Below are 20,064 nucleotides of genomic sequence, written 5' to 3' on the forward strand. Positions count from 1 at the left end.
CAAATCTTTTTAGCCAGCTGATTGAGGAAAATACTTGATTCCACTTTGTCATTCTTCTGTGCAAACCTTCAGGCAGCCACACGCTCACAGGGCTGATGTTTGTGCCTCTTTGCACATAACAAAAAAAAAAATTGTTTAGCTCGCTCCTTTTCTCTCTGTTGCTCGTCTGAGACCTGATACAAATTCAAAAGGATCTGCTGCTTTGAAGATAAGAGCTGTAGTTCTGCCATAAACAATGATTGTGCTGTTTCTTTCCTGTGGCGTGATTTATTTAAAGTATTATGCTTTAAGGATTTGGGCAGGTTTTCCTGGCAGGGCCGGCTGTGTATGTATCCACCGGCCGTATTGGATACTTGAGGATTCAGGAAAACACTCAGGGAACCACAAGGAAAGTCATCAAAGTGAAACCTTTGGCTCGCGGGGTGAAAATTTACCATTTCACTGAAGCTCACCTGAAAAATGATCTTTTTTTTTTTTTAAACGCTTAATGAAAACTTTGCATCAGTCCTTTTTCTATTCTTGCATAATTAAGATCTGCCTGCATTTACTAAGGTGGCAGTGGGGGTGGGGGGTGGGTTTAAGACAAACACAAAGCTCGTGGTGGTGCACACACGCACAGGCATATGCTTCCTTTGATAAAGTGTTTTTATAACAGCACAAATTCTATGGCAGCCTCCCTCAAGACAATATCTGTGCAAAATACCAAGTTATTTATAGGGAGTGTGCCATTTCGACTCCAAAAAAATAAACACGAGCGTAATAGCGAGCTCAGGAGAGATGCGATGAAGCTGCAACCAGTGAGGTTACACTCCGGCACAGGCTTAATTTATAGAGTGCGAACAGGGGGCAAAATAGAAATCTCATCAGGATGCATTGAGTTTTATTAGATATGAATGATGTCTTGATTCGGCTTTCATGTCTCCAAAGCATACAGAGGCAAAGTTGTATGTATGTTTTTTGCCTGTGATTGTGTTCCAAAACAGGGGGAGGGGGAGGGATCTTTTGAACGTCCACACCAGGATACAGCTGCCTGTGACTAATTTCAAACTCCCCTTCTAGGGCCTAGGCAACCCATTTCACAAGTAACACACATCACCAGGCATCTGTTTCCTGTTTTCATTCTTTGAGTTATCTTATTTTCCTTATTTCCTCCTCACCTGTTACAGTTCACGTTCCTTCCATCATGCAGCACGGGCCACGGTCGTGCTTGGACACGAGGCCGTCAGATGTTGGCCACCGAGTAGTACTCATCATACGGTTTGTGGCATAAAATCGACTACATTTAACTGTATTAATAACAGATAATACAGTGAAAAATATATTTTTCAACATAAAGTTTAATGGCAACACACAGACTACAGTTTTCCATACAAAATGAAAACGCTTTCAACACCCCCAGCTCCCTGTAAATAAACAGTATTTTTCTCCTAACACCTACGAGCTGTAATATTTCAGCAGTTTTTCATCAGTTGGTTTCAGGATCTTCTTCTCAGGCATGTTAACAACCCAGCCTGGAGAAAGGCCAAAGAAGATCTGTCGTATATCCTTCCTCATGGCCAGCATGTGATACAGTTCATCCTTTGAAATATCTGGCAGAATGTAACCATACTTCTGTGCCAGGGCTAGCCGGGCCTGCTGGATTTTGTCCGGGTCTGCCAAATAACCCCGGTTGTCAGCACTTGTGTAATAAGGGAGCATATTCTCCCCGGGCAACATTCGCTTTGGGATCGGCTGCCCACGGACAAAAAACGGGACGGGCTTGATGAGGATATCTGTAAAAAGTGAGAGCACATTTTCAGGCCTTTTATCTTAAAAAAATATTTTAAAATAAAATACATCGACTTGGACAAGTGGATAAGATCAATCATTAATGAGTTACCGAGACTTATGGGATCGTAGAAACTGGTTGTGATGACCCCTCCGTTCCTTTCAATAGCAGCTATGGCTCCTTCAGTCGCTCTCTGAACCTCAATGTTGATTTTTGCAGCAAAAATCTCAGCGCCCTGGAACAGGACAAACACGTGAGCTTTAGTCAGAACTGGCTAAAATAATAACCTAAATAAAAATACTGAGGAGTCAAGACCAGCATCTTAATCTGTTACTGTCACAGTGACAACACTGTCATGTGGTGCCACCTACTGGTATGTCTACTGAAATTCTTCAGTTCTAACCAATTGGATAACCTCACAGTGATTTTAAAGCCATTCTTACAGAATAAAACCTTTGCTGGTCAAACTATAAGCTGTTTAAATTGTTTTCTTTGTCTTGCAGCAGCTATGCATAAATTCTTCAGCTCACAGGCTCTACTGATGACAGAGAAAATACATTTCTGTGTTTTCCTCATCAATATTTAAGATGTTCTGCTCATAAAACAGATAAAGGAAATGAACAGGTTATCCATTAAGAAACCTATTACTTTCAATTTCCATGGAAAGGAGATCCTCTGGTGTTTGTAGCATAGCATTCATAATTTATTTGACCTCAATAATCACGTCTCTCAAGTCTTGTTTCTGTGTTGACACTAAATACGCCAGGAAGTAGCTGTTTGTCCTCAGATGATTGTTAAATGATTTTAAAATCAGCTGTGATGACAAATCAAGCTTCCTAATTTTGCCTAATTTGATCTCTATGAAACAGATGAACAGATCAAAAACCTCGTCAACAAGCTGGACTCCATAGTCGCGCTTCAGGGGCTGGATTGTGACTCCTCTGGCGTTGACGAGCTGGGTCAGGTCTATAGGCTGAGTCGGGTCGACTCGGCCCAGATCGATCAGGTACTGCAGCCGTTTTAGCGTCAGAGGGTGGTACTGCGGACGGCGACTGAGGAGGAAGAAGTACAAATCGATATGCACTGCTCAGAAAAATGAAGGGAACGCTCGATCATAGCAGCGTAACACAAACTGAGTTAAACTTCAGGGATATCAATCTGTCTAGTTAGGAAGTGGAAACCACTGTGAATTCATTCGAGGTGCACCTGCATCTTTGCTCTCTCCTTATCCTTCATGACTAACTTTTGTTTATTGCTACTGGCAGCATGAGATGGTAACTGCAGTCCATTCAGGCTGCACAGGTAGTCCAGCTCTTCCAAGATGACAGATATGCAAGTGACATCGTGAGAAGGTTTCCTCTGCCACCCGCCACAGTCTCCTTATATCTCCTCCCTTCAAAACTGTGGAGGACATACAAGGGGATGGGACATTACATGGGGCAGTATTTGATCTTTTGTGCAAGAAGGAGAGGAGCAGCATTGCCCATGCTCTACAAAATGACCTCCTGCAGGGTGCTCAGGCACATTTCTGGCTGTCAGACTCCATGAATGTGGCATGAGGGCCGGATGTTCTTCAGTGGAGTCTGTGCTCTCATCTATGAACAGAACAAGGTGCCAGTGGCAGACCTGTCACTCCAGGTGTGCACTCACAAATGGCAGTCCACCTACCACAGCATGACTCTAATGCTGGTATTAAGAGATCAGTGTGGGTAGTGCTGTGTAGATAAGGTGTACTGACTGACAGATAAAACAGGTTATAAATAAAGCTTTGTGTTTTCTGATCCGAGCTTGATGGCAACCAAGTGCATCTGTCATTTATGCAAATTCGGTGTGCCTCTTACTCAAGCAAGCATTCATCGGTTAGCTTCACAGATAAAAGGCATTTGACGCCTTTACCTGTGCCCTTCATTGAATCCGTATTTTGGTATGGCCAGGTAAAAGGGGGTCTGCCCCCCCTCGAAGCCCAGCCGAGGTCGGTTCCCTCTCTGCCGCTCTCCTTTGTGTCCTCTGCCGCTCCTGTTGCCACCATACTGCCCTCTGCCCCGGCGTTTCTCCTGCGACACAGGAACATTTAGGACCATCTCCTCTTGCTTGCACATAACCTCATGAGAACAACTATCTCCGCTGGATTACTTTAGCTGACATTAGCTGCGTTAGCCACAGATAGCTACAAAATTTACGAGAGCTTAAAACTTACCGTTTGCCGGGCTCCTGGTTCAGGCCGTAGGTTCGCTAAGGTTATCCGCGGGAGGTTCTGCAAAACATCCAGTGCTTTACCGCCTGGTTTCTTAGGGAAAGACATGTTTCGGTCGCTCACATGTCAAAGGTAGCAAACCAAGGGCATAGAGGTCACGTGACAAAGACGGCAGCGGAAGTATTTCTCGTTGACGCTGTTACGTTTCAAAATAAAAGACTTGGGAGGTTTGGCGCTCCTGTTTTCCAAAATAATCCGTGTTAATATGCAATTTTTATTATTTAGAAAACAGCCAAAATGGTCTGGCTCACGATAACATTAATTAACATATTTTGAAAATGTCCCAAGCAAAAGCCAAACGTTGCCAGAATTCTTACTAATATTCAACATTCACCATTTTTTTTTACAACTTTTCCCGTAGTATTGTCTCTGCACACCACCACTGTGGATTTTAAATCAAACAATCAATATGTGCAACGACTAAAAAGTGAAAAATGACTTGGGGAGGAGGAAAAAATTACCTTGGGGTTGCATCAGGAATAGCATCCAGTGTGAAAAAAAGTCTTCCAAGTCAAAACATGTAGAGCCACTTTCAGTTGCTACTTGTTTGTGGATGTTTCTGCATTCAGTTGTTCCATTTCATAGCCAAAAAGCATGCTCTGTTGGGTTGAGATCAGTTGACTGACTTACTATCGAAGAGTATTCTTTGCTTAAAACTCAAACCTAAACAAAACTCTTGAGTTGCCTTTGTAGCTTGGGTTATCAGTAATCACTTTTGCGGCATTTGGCTGAATCTGCGAAGAGAGTATTTGTACACTTCATAATTCATCCTGCTGCTTCTATCAGCAGTTACATCATCAATAAACGCTAGTGATCCATTTCCACTGGCAGCCATACATATCCACACCATAACACTGCCCCCACCATTCTTGACAGATAATGTGGTACACTTTGTGTTGTGATCATCCTGGTACAAATTCACCTCGGTTTCATCGCTCAAAAACAATTTTTTTCCAGATCTGTATTGGCTCTTTTGGATGTTTTCTGGAACAATCCAATCTAGTTACCACAGCTCTGCAGATCATCATTGTTCTTGGAAGTAGCTTATGTTTAAATATGTAAAGGTTCTTCTTTTTTTAATAGTATTATTTATAAAATTTTGAATTGTATTTCTTCAGCTGTGCAGTCACATTATCTGTAATTTTCAAATACAGAAGTGGGCTGTGGAGGATTTAACAGCCCTCAAAGAGTCGCTCATCGACATTTCGCTCACCCAATGGCTGATGTGCATTTGTAATCGGGCCGCTAACGACATCCAATCAAAACGCGGAGGGGGCGGGACTACGAAGCGTGCCTGTCTTTAGCGAGTAGAACCGTAACCGTCGGTGTGGTTGTTTTTAACATCACATTTCAACTTCTAAGAAGAAATTAACGACTGCCAGCAGGGACAGGGGGCAGCGATACTTTGACCTCCATGGTCGGTCGGTATTTTGTCCTTCAGCTGTTTTATATTTGAACGGCAGAGTTGGACAAATCTCGACACGGATTGACAACAAAGGGGAGGGCACCGTTATTAGCTAAGAACAGCTAACTTCTCCCGACATAACAGCTGCCTCAGCGCTGCATGTGCGGCAATAACATGTCAGCGCCCTTACCTGCCATTGTGCCTGCTGCCCGTAAAGCCACTGCAGCGGTGAGTTAACAAGGCGACACAGGTCATTCACATGTTAGTGAAAAAAGCAGCTGTTATTAGACAATAAAGAGCCTAGTTTGTACCAGCATGTGCGAATAGGTGTTGTTTGTTTTGACAGGTTATATTTCTGCATGGCCTTGGCGACACTGGGTATGTAGAGAGATTTGTTTACGTCTTGTGTGTAATATTGGTGTTCATTAGGACCCAAGACACTTTTGCTTTCACCTTAACTATAACTGTGTCCAAAATGACAGACATGGCTGGGCAGAAGCTTTCGCAGGCATCAGGATACCACATGTGAAGTACATCTGTCCACATGCGTAAGTATTTAGAGCAGTTATAAGAAGAAAAGCAGGTTTTGGGAAAGTTTCAGAAAGTCCGTAAGCGCTTTATGTAGACTTGAATGCTGTATTAAAGGCTGTGAAAATGTATAAACCTGTTGACACATGTAGGGCAGTTAGGGCAAGCCATAATGTTACTCTTTTCCACTGATTACAGTCCCATCATGCCTGTTACTTTGAACATGAGGATGAACATGCCTTCTTGGTAAGCCTCGCAGTTAAGGAGCATTTTTCAATTGAGAGTGTGGCTGTTGCATGTCGGATGAGCCTCACATGTATCTGCTCCCTTTCTACAGGTTTGATATCTATGGGCTGAGCCCGAATGCAAATGAAGACGAGGCTGGAATTAAGAGAGCGTCAGAGAACAGTATGTTGAAAGAAGGATTTTGATCCTTTTCAGGCCTTTTCTTTAGTCATATTCAAACATAAGGGGTTTCCTTAATTTCATTTCAGTTAAAGCTTTGATAGACCAAGAAGTGAAGAATGGGATACCTTCACACAGGATTATCCTGGGCGGATTTTCGCAGGTAAGTGTGGGATGTGCAGGAATGATATGTTATATAACCTTGGTTTTTTTTGTGTGTGATTTAGGCAGTGTTATGATGGCGCATTACTGCCACTGAAAGTAAAAAAAAAAAAAAAAAAAATCACTAGGTGAGGGCTGGTAACATCTTGCGGAAAAATTATTTTTCTTTTAAGTTTACTTACATAAGAGAAAATTGAGAGAAAAACTGGTGATTTCATAGGAAGAAAACAGCAGATTTACCAGAGAAATGTGTCAAATTGATGAGAAAAAACGTGGAAAGGTTGTGCATTTAATTTTTTTTGTTTCAAGTACAAGATATTTACAGATTTTTAAAGTTAAGTTGGAAAGAAATTCACAGCCATGAGAAACACTAAAAGAATATGAACAGCACTTCCTTTTCAGTCATATTTATCCAGGCAGACAAAAAGCTACACTCAGTTCTAATAAAATATGTACTCCTTCGACCTGGAGTAACAGCACCAGTCGCTGCGTACAACTTTAATCTTGAAAAAACGCTTGATGCTAGGTGATGTTTTCTTTCAACTGCAAATGTGCAGTGAGGAAGGTGAGTATAATCATACAAACCACGTCTTTGGGTCCGTTAATAGTAAGCACTTATCAAGGAAATATTAAAGCTACTTTTGGTTGCTCCCTCATGCACAAGGTCGCCACATTGGGTCACTCCTTATGTTTGATTTGGCTGATATTTTACACCGGATGCCCTTCCTGATGCAACCCCAAAGGGATTTGTGTCTCCTTTTAGTTGAATGTGTACATAACTAAGCCATGGAGCCATAGTAGGAGGCAGTTATTATATAGTGTATTATTATGCTGTAAGCAGTTAATACAACAGCAGCCATCTAACATAGACTGAAAATAGGTTAAACAGATGTACCGTATCTAAAGCTTAATAACTGTTTGTGTAATCTATACAAAAACGAACTAAAAATTGAACAATTTGTTCTTATGCTTATGCGCAGGACTATTTTTTTGCTAATCTGTTTCTTTCAGTTGATATCAAACAGCACGATAACTGAAAAGATTAACTTGATTTAAATTATGGATGTATTTTGTGTCCAGGCACATCTTAAATTTAGGAAAGAAAAGCACAAAAAACAACTAGGCGCTGTTTTCATGTACTTTAGGCACTTAAAATACAAATAATTTATTTCCAAGTAAATTATTTTAAAAGAACAAAAGAGGACTAGAGCCTTTAATCATGCAAACATACTCATGTTTTGACACTGCTAAATGAGCCTTGTATGTAAATGTGAATTCCCTTTATTTGACTGACAAATGTGTATTAATGAAGAAGTGTATTTGTCATGTTTCCTCTACAACCGCATTCTTTGTATTTGTATCCTCTAACAGTGAGAAAGGCCTGTAGTGTCACAAACGTTCTGACTTAGATGAGTTACTTGTGTTTTCTTGGAGCTGTCATACTTGCACTGGGAGTTGTTTATTCTTTATTTAGTTGGGTATGTGGCCGTTAGCTCCCACCTGTGGATTATCCCATAGCTTTAAAAGTCTGTTCAGTCGTTTATCCAATGAAAACTGACACACACTTTGGTTTTGCTATTCCAGTTTTTCTGTTTAAATCTATCAAGTGTGGATTAATCAAGTGCTGTCCTCAAGCTGAGGTTGTGTTGATGTGTAGTTGTAATCTGTTGGTGTTAGGCTTAGTATCTTTGTGAGAATGATGTTTTTTTTGTGTGTGGTTTTTTTTTTTCTCCCCAGGGTGGAGCGTTGTCTCTTTACACGGCTCTGACGACTCAACAGAAACTTGCCGGTGTGGTCGCTCTCAGCTGCTGGCTTCCTCTCCACAAATCCTTCCCTCAGGTAGAAACATTTCTGAGGGTGCAACCTACGCTTTTAGACAGATCCACCTGAAATTTGTAGTTCTTAAAATTTTTGATAATTGACACTTCATAAAGTTGTGAATGCAAGTATTTTCTTTTGGACCGGTTAATAATAAGCACATATATGAGTGGGGTTTTATTTTACTTTGGGTTGATGTCTAATACATTTAGTAAGCACTGTATATATACATGTAATGCTTCAAATTTTTAATTTATTTTTTTAGCAAACTACTCCTTCAATTGGATTACACTACCGGGATATCCCACAGCCAGCTCACATTCACTCATAATCAGATAATAAAAATAATCCTAATCTGTTCTATTCTCAGGCGGCTGCCAACAGTGCTAACAAGGACATGCATGTCCTGCAGTGCCACGGGGATGCCGATCCCCTGGTTCCCTACGCATTCGGCATCCAGACAGCAGAGAAGATGAAAGGTCTCATCAATCCTGCCAACATTACCTTCAAGTCATACCGTGGTCTACCTCACAGCGCGTGTCCAGAGGTGAGGGTGGGAATAAGAAAAAAAAAAAGGCACATTTGACCGTGGAGTTCCGTCTGAAATGCTTTTTGCATCTTTTTGTGTATTTACAGGAAATGGTGGATGTCAAGCGATTCATAGAAAAGCAGCTTCCTCCTATCAGCGACGAATGAACACGAGTGTGTCCGCTCACCTGATCAACATCAACAGAGTCCTTTGAGCTTGACTCCAGTGAGACTACACGGACTCGAGGACCACTGACTTACTTAATTAAAAAATAAAAGAAAGGGGGGAAAAAAAAAAAGAAACCTGCTGCTACTCATAGATAAGAACGGGGCTGTCAGCCTGCAAGAGGCATGACTGTACTGATGCTGCATACTGACCTGGAGCCACACACAACCCTCAGTGTTACAGTAGAGTAACTAACAGTAGTTGCTTGATTGTGAAGCTACTTTTCATTGAGACGAGCCATTTCTTGCAGGAATTGTATGTATTATAACAACTAGGGCTACATTTCATGGTTTAATACCTACTCTCTCACAATAAATGGCCTGTTGTTAAATGTTTTTCTTTTTCATTAATGTAGCTCTGGTCTGGTGATGAATTATTAATTAAGGCACATCGCCAAGCTAAAAGGTCAAATATTTATTGCTGCCAGCTTCTCAGATTTCTTTTTTCCTCCCTTTAGTGGTCACCACATTGAATCATCTGCCTCCATCTCCCCCTATCCCAGCGTCCTCTGTCACACCAACTCCCTGCATGTCCTCTTTCCCCTCATCCATGAATCTTCTCTGAGGTCTTTTCCTCCTGTCTAGCATATTCAGCATTCTTGGTCAAGCATATCCACTATCCTTCCTCTGCACATGACCGAACCATCTCAGCATTGCCTCCTAGACTTTGTCTCCAAACTCCCTCTGATATACTCATTTCTACTCCTGTCCACTCCCAGTGAAAATCTTTAGCTCGGCCTCGTCTTTTTATCAGAGCCACAATCTCCAAACCATCATAGCACTAGCATATTATAAACCTTCCCTTTGACTCTTCTCTCTAGCCATCTTTTACAAATCACCCCTGACTCTGGTCTCCACCCGTTCCACCCAGACTTTACTCTCTTTCACTTCTCTCGTGCACTGTTCATTGCTTTGGATGGTTGATCCCAGGCATTTAAAATCACCCCCCTTCACTTTTCCACCTGCCCCCTTCTCATTTAAACACATGTAGTTTCTCTTCTGCTTTCTTTCATTCCTCTCCTCCTGCATTTGGGTTTACATAATTGTAGATACAATATTAGCACCTGGGATTTCATCAGCCTTCTTACCTGATTAAGTAGGACAGCCAATATATTGTTGGCTGTCCTAAAGTGTAAGTCGTTTCTGAAAACTGTTCTTAACACACTGCAAAAACTACAGTACTACATGTGCAATACATAATGAGGTGAAAGCATAGACTCTACTGTGAATGTTCATGACACATGACAGGAAACGCAACGTATGATTGTGCTTTATTTATGTGAGAATTCATATAGTTATTTCACACAAATTTTTAAATACACAAATATATCAGTGGTCATGGTCATGTATTCAGTTTGTTTTTCCCTGTTTTGCTTAAATTAAATATAGACTAGTATCACAGTATTGAAACACAAAGACAAGATCTATTTCTGGGTATCAGCTCATCAAGTTGTAAAAACTTTGATCTTTGAGAAGAGCTAAAAGCACCAACGTGTGAAGTCATTGTCGCACCATTCGTTTTAGACCAAAGGTGCTAGTGTAGAAGATCTTATTCCAAGGCACTTTCCTTCTTCTTAATTTTACCGTTAAATAAAAACTACTACTTTCTACAAGAACTGGATATGCATTAAGGCTCACAATATACCTAAATACAAATGCAGTGCTCACAGATACATGCGTTCCCTCATTAAACAAGGTAGAAAAGTGCAATGTCAAGCGTTAGGGAGTATATAAAAATATAGATATGTTTTAGACAAGTAACTGATGCTGAACCGAGCATTTGTTCTTGTTTGCTCCAAAGGTTTTGGTAAGCTAATCGTGGGTAAATAAACAGCAGTTACAGCTGGATAAGTAGTGTTCATTTTCACGTCTGTCTTTCTTTAAATAGCAGGACTCCAACATGAACACGAAACTCCTTCGGGTGGGACGCATGCGCTAGAAAGCATTGTGTGGCAGTGGAGAGTCTATGGCTCAGCGGGAGACTGAGACTCCTCCAGGCTCTTCAGCAGATCTGCGTACGCAGATGAGTTTATAAAGCGGGGGTACGAGTCTCTCTGCATCAGCGTGTAGATCTGCTGCTGAGCATCGTCGAACGTGTGCGAGGTCGGCTCAAGCATATTGCGGTTTATCACTTCTCGGACGCGTGAATCCAGACTGACCTGGAGAGGACGAGGAGAGAAGAATGTTCAATAGCACGGATGATGGATTAAATAATGCACATATAAAAAGACAGAACAACTTCCACACGAGGATTTTATACTCTGCGTGACACTTTCAGATGCTTGTTTAACTGCTCGTTACTGCAAATGCCTTATTAGCCAATCACACGGCACCAACTCAATACATTTAGGCATGTCGACGTGGTTGAGATGACCTGCTGAAGTTCAAACTGAGCATCAGAACACAGAATAAATGTGATTTAAGTGAATGTTCCAGTTGGACTGGTCTAAATATTTTAACTGCAGATCTACTGAGATTTCTCCACACAACCATCTCTAGAGTTTAAGAAGTGGAAAAGAGAAAAAGAGGAAATATCCTGTGAGCCTCAGTTCTCTGGGTGAAAAAGCCTTGTTGATGCCAGAGCTCAGAGAACGGTCAGCCTGCTTTAAGCTGGCAAGAAGGTGACAGTAGCTCAAATAACTGCTTGTTACAAGAAAGATATACAGAAGAGTGAATAAACAACATGCTGAATCTTGAAGCAGATGGCCTACACCAGCTGAAGACCACTCCGAGTGATCTGATGTCCGCTAAGAACAGGAAACTGATACTACAGTTCAGACAGGCTCATCAAGACTGGACAAAAAAAAGATTTAGATTTCTGTTGCCTTCTATCAGCGGTTCAGGCTTCTGGTTTAATAATGTGTGGGATACTTTCATGGCACACTTTCAGTCTCTTAATACCAACTGAGTGTCGTGTAAACACCACAGCCTACCTGGGTATTGATGCTGACCACGCCCATCTCTTCATGACCACAGTGTTCAAATTAGAAACTGGTCTTTTGAACATGGCAATAGATTCCAAGGTGACCAGATCTCAATACAATACAGCAACTGTTTGATGCTGTTGTGTCATTATGTAAAAAATCTCAGAGGAATGATTCCAGCACCTTGTTGAGTCTGTGCTATGATGAATGAAGGCAGTTCTGAAGGCATAAGGGGTCCAGCCTGGTACTAGCAACATGTAACTAATGGAGTAGCCAGTGAGTGTATATCAACGAGGCTTCCTGCTACCAGCTTGAAAATGTAAAATTACTGCTTTAACCACTTTTGACTCAAAAATATCTACTTACATGCCTTCTTTTGACATAATCCATAAATTAGTAAGGCGACTTCAACCTGTTAGTTCACATGCCTTTTATATGTTGTTTAGTGGTCTCTAGCTAGTCTTTTTTCCTTTTTTATGACTGTTGGCTGGTTTATGTTACTTGTAGCTACACTTGCTGTTGATGGGTTATTAACAATACTGTTCTTGCAGCCTGTCATTAACATGATATTTATAATACTCCATTTGTTGTCAGTGCTGTTATACTTTGACACCCTGACTCTATATACACTCTACACCCTAAAACAGCCACTGTGAGACTTTTGGTGAAGTTGATCTTAGAGCTAAAAGAAAGGAACATAAAAGCAGCAAAAGCAATCTGCAATATTACACCTCAGGAGTCAGAATGTGTTGATTGTCAGCATTTGAACTGTAGTAAAACATATGTGATAATATGGTTGCTACTTGGGACAAAGAAACTGAGCTGATTATTCTTTCATCCAAAATTTATTTACAATAAGCTAATCTGCAGATTATGAAAAATGTTTTGATATTTTAAAAATGATAACTTATCATAGCATATCTGAGAAGATCAAGGCTAGAGAACACATTTATGATGTTCTGTTGATAAACTTATATATGATCATTCTAAGTATTATTTACTCACCTCTTTAGGGGAAAGGATGGAGATGAAGTCCTCATAGATCTGGCGGACTTTCTCCTCCACCACAGTCTTGTTCGTCTCCTTTTTGAGCTCCTCGCAGGCGAGCCAGAACATCATGTTCTCCTCGCTGAACTCTGTTCTCAGGAACTGCCTGAAGCAGCTTCGCCCGGCTGCACTTTTCATCACCCTTTCAAATGACATTGCCCAGGAGCGAGTGTCTTCCAGAGTAGGCTTTGGGCTGGAAAATAAAAGAATAATGGATGCGTTGGCATGTCACCGAATTTCCACAGCAATGTCACAGATTCTGTATCGCTGAACTGTTTCTCACCTTTCTTCGCAATTAGTGGTTTTGTCCGTCCTGCTCTCAAACGTGGACCTTTGTATTGTTTCGTCTTCGTTTCTAACAGTCAAACTGAAAGACAAATAACACGGAGAGCTTTGACGTTTTGATCATGAATGTTTTTAAAGCAGTTTGTCACCCGCTTTTCAGTTTTTCACCCTGCAGCTTGAGCTAGACATTCAAAATTGGAAAATCTTCTAATGTGACCATTTGTTATCAGACAGAATAAATACATGTTATAATTCAATGCACGGCAAAATACATGTGGAGGCCCTTAAGGAGACATGAAAACACCTGCTGTTGTTTGAGTTTGTGTCACACTGGGCCTACGATCAGAACTAATGGGATCCGTAGCTACATTAGCCATGCAGTGTGCTGACATTACCATCAGGATTAAAAGTAATGCATTTGTTCCTCAGTCGCTGTGACGTGCATCACGACTGTATTTGTCCTTACAGCCAATAAGAGAACATTTTTAACATTTTGCTTGTGGCTAAACAATTTAGAAATAAGGGCCGACTGCTCATAATTTGTTTGCAGGTGTACCAGCTAGCCTCAAAGCAGACATTGTGTAAATATGTTACATGATGATGCAAGTAGCAACCTCTGGAGCCAAAAACTGCATTTCCTCTAGTGGCCACTTGAGGCTGGCTCCATAATAGAGTCAACACCCACAGACTTCCGTGTTAAAATGCCCAAATTTAGAGCACGTTTATAATCTGGTATTTTTTAAATATGTAAAACCCATTGTTCAGGATACTGGCATTAGCAGCCTAGCTGTGCAGATTCACAGCTGTCCAAAAGTCAATGCACTGCACCACGGTTGTACTTTTGTGGAAAATAGATTATCTGACTAATGTCATGATGACTAATGTCACTAATGTCATGTCTGTGAGGTGTAGCCATCCAAGATGTTTGTGCTTCAGCTTTGCTGAGTTAAACTGTAGTATTTTTTTCCTTTTACTTTGGGCTTCAAATCAAATCAAAATGTATTTATATAGCTCATTTAAAAACAACAGTTTTGATCAAAGTGCTTCACAAATTAGGAAATAAAAATAAGACAAATACAACGCAAGACGAGACAAACATAGAAACCAACCAAATGATAATCAAACTATCTTACATCAAAGCCAGAGTAAAAAGATGGGTCTTTAAATGAGATTTAAAAGACTGAACAGTCTCAGAAGAGCGAATGACAATAGGGAGTCTTACAACGTGGGAGAGGTAGCTAGCAAGTGGGTCAAAGGGTAACAGTTAGTTGGTTCAATGGAATATGGCTGTCAAAGACAATAACTTCAGTTTTACTGTCATTCAAGGTTAGAGAGTTTTGAGATAGCCAGGTTCTCACATCATGAAGACAGTTAAACAATGTATGCAATGGATCTGTGACATTCAAACCGCTTATTAGTAGATCCAAACTTTTCACACAACTCTATGCACTATGCAGTCATTGGTTTGACCGCAATCGCCCCTGCATACCAAAAGTATTCTAGAGTCAAATGTGAGGCCATCTGTTGAGCAGCTAAAGCTTGGCCCACGTTTGGTTCATCCAACAGGACAACGATCACAAGCACAGGAGCAACAGGACTCTATGTAGTCCTGTGAAAATCTTCTTTTTCACATGTAGCTTGAGCCTTGTAACCAGGCTTGCTAGAACTAGCTGATCACTTAACACTCCACCCTCTTGTCCAGATACAGTTACTTCTGGCTCCCAAAAAGCCACCATTGTGGTGACCAATACACTAACCTTAAGGCCTCAAAATGCACAGGCCAAAAGCAATGTGATGGTTGTGATGGCCACGTTTTTATGGTGTGCGCTCAAGAGCAGTGTTTTTCTTTGTATAACTCCTTTCGATATTACATTATAACTCTGCTAACTCTTTACATTCACAGGGAAAGTGACATACCCCAAATGCATTATATGGACTTTAAAATTTCTCCAGCAGCAAACAGTCAAAAACCTCAGGAACCATTGGTTTAATATTATACAGTCTAGCCTCATGACTTCCCTTAAATAAAACTAAGAAGCCAATCCCAAATGGTACACATTAAAAATGGGCTGGTGTCTACATACCCTATATGTAGACACTAGACTGAGATAATATCAAAACCCAGAAATACTTTAAATTTCATGCAATCCTCAGTCAAAAAGTCTATTGCAAACACTGATTTCCTACAGTGTAGTGTAGCAGGAGCACTATGCATTCTATAGTTTCTTCTTCATTTGAAATGAGAGAACATTTACAGCACGTTCAGGCTGATCCACTGGGAACGTTTCTGTAAAAAGTATAGTGTGTCAACTGTCCAGCTCATCCTGTGAGTCTCACCTGTGTGGAATTAAAACGCTCTCTCTGCCTGAAGTAGCAGCTGGCTGTCGGCTAATTGGTTCAGGTGAGAGTCCATTGTGAGCCATCCCACCTGGGAATATGGTGTTTGAAGCTGTGCAACAATTAAATTAAAGTCATACAGATGTAGAATAAAAAATGTATTACTCATCCCCAGCGGAGTGAATTATCGCGACCATGTTCTGCATACAACAGGTCGGCTGTCCTCAGAGGAAGCAAAAGCAAATAGCTGATAATTCCAAAACAGGTTTAACCCCCCCTGAGGCCTCCATCCGACGAGAGCCGGCGCCGGTCACGGGGCCACTGAGTTTATATTTTTCTGGGTTGCTGTGTGGATGGTGCTGCTGGTAAATGAATGAGAGGTTGGAGTCAAAAGGGAGGTGCATCTGTTGTTGAGCTGTTACTACAACATACGTCTCATTTTATTCCAGACGGAAACTATTAGATTTTTATTTGATTTAACGTTTTCTGGTTTATGTCTCTGCAAATTAAAAATCATTGTTTGGACAAACCAAGATAGTTGGCGGTGTAAACTTTTGCTCTGGGAACTTGTAATGACCACTTTCTTCATGATTTGCTGTTTGTGGAAGCTTTTTTGGGAGCAGGGACCACTTACAGAGGACAAAATAGTCCTAATAACAAACTGAATATACACCTTCACTACCATTTGTACTCTTATGCTCAGCACTATTTGCATTCTAAAACTTTTCAAGCAAAATACTCCAGACATGTGATGTGATGGCTCAAAATCATATGAGAGTTTCCATAGCTTCAGAGTTAAAAACATTAAGCTCATGCTACTGCACAAAAAGTCCTCTTTTAGAACATCAGGTGTTGGCATCGAGGCTGATGGAAATATGAACACCAAACATTACCATCAGATTTGATCCACCATCTGAATCACATTTGAATGGCAATGGCTTGATTTTTCAGTATTAAAATGATCACAAACACACTCCTAATGCAGTAAAAGCATACCTGGACAAAACAAAAAACACAAAGTGGTTGTCTGTGAGTCATGGATTGGCCTCCCAGTAGCCTGGACCACAACATTACTGAAGCAGGGTGGGGTTTGAATGGCCTTCAAGAAGCCTGGAGAACTATTCTGAAGACTACTTAAAGAAATTACAAGGAAGCTTGTCTAAATAGTGCAGGCTGTGTTGAAGAATAAAGGTGTTCATACCAAATAATAACTGTCAAGCTCATCAAAATTGTACAAACTCAGTTTTTGTCTTATATACTGTGTTTCCATGTATGTTTGCACATATTTCAGTAACACATGCACCCAATTCCCATTTTCCGAGGAAGCTATACAGCCATGAGGGCTGGCTCAAGACTTTGCACAGTACTGTCCCTATCTGTAGATATACCCATTTTAGTAATACAACAATCTTATTGGTTGCAGAGCTCTAGGGATCCTGAATCGCATTCGAGAATCCTGCAGCTCTGTTGGGAAATGAGTTGTGAAAACACTGGATTAATGTGATGACTGGTTGTTTTCATGGGCCACTTACTCAGCAATCAATAAACTCAGTGTTACATCGGTAGATTTTTCTGTTTAATCTATCATAAATGACAAAAATGCTATTATAGTCTGTGAAATCTATGTGATAGCATTGCCAAAAACCGTAAACATTGGCATTGTGAAGTCACGAAACCAGAACACTTTAAGGTTTGGGTGTTTTTTTTTCCATCAGGTGCTTATCAGCTGAACCTCTCCCTTCCCTCATGCTTCTTGACAGGCTATATGTAACACATTTTGTCATACTCGCCATCTTATTATAGAGCATGAGTGCTTTATTTTGTTTGTCATATTCTTGTTTTTAACTTGAACAGGAAATTCAAGGAAACTGCTGCATATTTTTATTTCTTTTTAAGACCGGTTTCATTTCCTGTGCATATTTCATTGCTTTTAAAAGAACTGTCCTTTTAGTCTTATTGCTATCTATTATGCATTGCTATAGTTGTGTAGTTGTGCTTGCATTCTGTTTTAGTTTTCTAATTGTATTTTTTCTTCTTTAGTTTTACCTAGGTGTAGATAAAATACAACACTGTACATTCTGGCTACGCTTTAGTGCAGTTCACTGGGCAGGGTTGTTCAGCGTTTTTCGAGCGTGGCGCACTCCTTTCTGTGGCAACTAAAGTGATTTAGTTTAAGGCCACTTTGGTGCCTTAAACACGTGTTTTGGAAGTAAAAATAACAATTGGTGATCAGTGGGAGACATGAAAGCAAAACAGAGATACTAAAATTGCTCAAAAACAAGATCCACTTGAGTGGGGCTGTGGCAGAGACATAGAATAATGCGTGGAGACAATGGCACTCAAAGCAGCAGCTCACTCAGGAGCAACAACAGCACCTTGCATTCCTATGCCCAGCCCTACACTAGCTGAAGAAGGCAACTACCCTCCCCTTCACTATCTTCTTTCACTGCATGCAGCCCCCAACCAGCTGCAAACGACACCCTCCCTCCCGAATTGTACGTAGCCACACCATTTGACATCTTGCTCCTTGTACACACGCATGCCATATGCCCGCTGCTTGCTTAAGTCCCACAGTCTTATTAGCTGTGAAATTAGCTACAGCTGACACCAATCAGTCCTGCTGGACCAAATTTGAGTGAGTTCAGGATTCATCTCGGCCACACAACAACAGCTAGCAACTCATGCAAAACTCATGAACCCGTGAAATTTAAGGAAATGTAATTAATGAGAGGACTTAAGTCATCAGTGTATAAATCTGTGTGTGGATGTGTGGGATTCAGTGGAGTGTTTCTCCTTACCAGGAACAGCTACAGCAGCAGCACCAGCAGAAGCAGCAGGCATTTGAGGCGTTGGTGGGGGTGTTTCCCATTCTGTGGCGCGCTTGGAGGACACTGGCAGCTGCTTCTTGATGAACTTGCATCTGTCTCTTACGCATCTCCTCCCGCTCTGAGCCCATGGGCTGAAAGCAGAAGACCACAGTGAGAGAGCTGCGCGGAAAGCAGGGTGGTGGTGATGGTGGTAGGAGAGGTTTCACTGGAAGATCATTACCGCATTAAGCGGAAGCATCACACGCAAAACATCACAGTCCAAGAAATCGCAAGAGATTAGAGATCTGACAGCCGGCGCGCAGTTCTAAGGAGGATTGAGAGGAGGAAAAAAAGCGACTCAAGCCTAAATGATACGGAAATCTCGTGCTGAAATCCGTGCTTGCTAAATTGAAACTACCTGAGGTGAATAATCTTGCGGAATGCGCGAACACTTCACGATCTGCAAGCGAGAGGTCAACTTTTGCACAATGCAACAGCAATCGACATGAAATATATAAATATATGAATGCAAACAGCTCGAGAAGCCAGTGGATTTTTTTTAATCAAGGGTTTGCTGGATTATGCTGAATGTAACAAAACCCAATGTGATGAGCAACAACCCCCGCCCCCCCTGTCCCCCCCCCCTCTCTCCCTCATCTCCCCTCTCCGTCTGTGAGGGATGAGCAGTAATGATAGCGACAAGGCGTTACTCCTGGACCGCAGCAATCGCATCCTCGGGAGGATACACGATACAAGGAAAACAGTCTCCCTACAGCAAGCAGCCATTTATAGGAACATAATGCAATCATTATGATCAGAAATACTGATAATTTCGCGTCCACTCATATTATTCTCTCTCCCTTTAGAGGCAAAAAGAAGCAGCAGATCTGCTAATATCTTGGTTCGTTTAATGATCGATGATTTTATTTTAGCACGGATGACAGTGTGCACGAATTGTCTAGAAATTAATTCTAATATTCCTGGTTGCTGGAGGAACATCCAGATAAGAATGCTTCAGCCTCACTGGACCCTGTAACTACCCGCCTTATTTTCCAAAAAAGAAAAGAAGAAGAAGAAGAAAAACTGCGCAAACAGTCGTGCTTTCAGTCGTTTTTAAGACGCTCTCACTGTTATAAAAATATAAATGTGTACTTACTGTGTCACCATGAATGCCAGAATACAGGTGATTTTTGGCTCGATCACGTCCGTCTGCCTCGGCTTGACACAAACCAGTTGGTTTCCTCTATGCGCATGCGTTTCCTGCAAGTGTGAAAAGATTTTTCTGCGTCCATGCATTAACTGCCAGAACACAATGTGCGCTGTCTGTTACAGCAATGGCTTCTTCTTGACAGATGGGGCAGGAAGTCTATTGCGTGGCACAGATAATAAACAGAGATTCTTGTAAATTATTATTCATGGGGGGTTTTGTTTTTGGAGGCAATGAAATGCTGCTGGTATATAATCAATAAAGTTTCTGCGATTGGGTCAATTTCTGTTGAATTGAATTATGAAGAAACGTGATATATTCTTAAATCGTTGCCTGTATCACTCATAATCTGGTTGGTAATGCA

At 41.2% G+C, this 20,064-nt stretch overlaps 3 protein-coding genes across 3 annotated transcripts; 1 reads left to right on the forward strand and 2 right to left on the reverse strand.

Annotated features, from left to right (window-relative positions):
• Positions 1–1,319: 1,319 nt before the first annotated feature.
• Positions 1,320–4,147, reverse strand: mrpl15 (mitochondrial ribosomal protein L15). The gene is made up of 5 exons (XM_005922511.3): positions 3,966–4,147; positions 3,665–3,822; positions 2,655–2,820; positions 1,880–2,003; positions 1,320–1,772 (listed from the first exon to the last, which is right to left on the reverse strand). Exons 1-5 carry the CDS (start codon positions 4,068–4,070, stop codon positions 1,435–1,437), a joined length of 891 nt encoding a protein of 296 aa, XP_005922573.1. The 5' UTR covers positions 4,071–4,147; the 3' UTR covers positions 1,320–1,434.
• A 1,142-nt stretch (positions 4,148–5,289) lies between these two features.
• lypla1 (lysophospholipase 1) lies at positions 5,290–9,425 on the forward strand. The gene is made up of 9 exons (XM_005922513.3): positions 5,290–5,655; positions 5,774–5,805; positions 5,910–5,975; positions 6,154–6,201; positions 6,293–6,363; positions 6,450–6,523; positions 8,260–8,361; positions 8,711–8,887; positions 8,977–9,425. The coding sequence occupies exons 1-9, from the start codon at positions 5,587–5,589 to the stop codon at positions 9,034–9,036; spliced, it is 699 nt and encodes a 232-aa protein (XP_005922575.1). The 5' UTR covers positions 5,290–5,586; the 3' UTR covers positions 9,037–9,425.
• A 926-nt stretch (positions 9,426–10,351) lies between these two features.
• Positions 10,352–19,836, reverse strand: LOC102303828 (regulator of G-protein signaling 20). Its single transcript, XM_005922510.3, has 5 exons — positions 19,650–19,836; positions 18,485–18,645; positions 13,348–13,431; positions 13,023–13,257; positions 10,352–11,252 (listed from the first exon to the last, which is right to left on the reverse strand). The coding sequence occupies exons 2-5, from the start codon at positions 18,640–18,642 to the stop codon at positions 11,058–11,060; spliced, it is 672 nt and encodes a 223-aa protein (XP_005922572.1). The 5' UTR covers positions 18,643–18,645; positions 19,650–19,836; the 3' UTR covers positions 10,352–11,057.
• Positions 19,837–20,064: the final 228 nt, after the last annotated feature.

Source organism: Haplochromis burtoni, unplaced genomic scaffold (genome assembly GCF_018398535.1).
Source record: "Haplochromis burtoni strain Fernald_Lab_line unplaced genomic scaffold, NCSU_Asbu1 Contig_58, whole genome shotgun sequence".
In the NCBI taxonomy this organism is placed as follows: Eukaryota; Metazoa; Chordata; class Actinopteri; order Cichliformes; family Cichlidae; genus Haplochromis; species Haplochromis burtoni.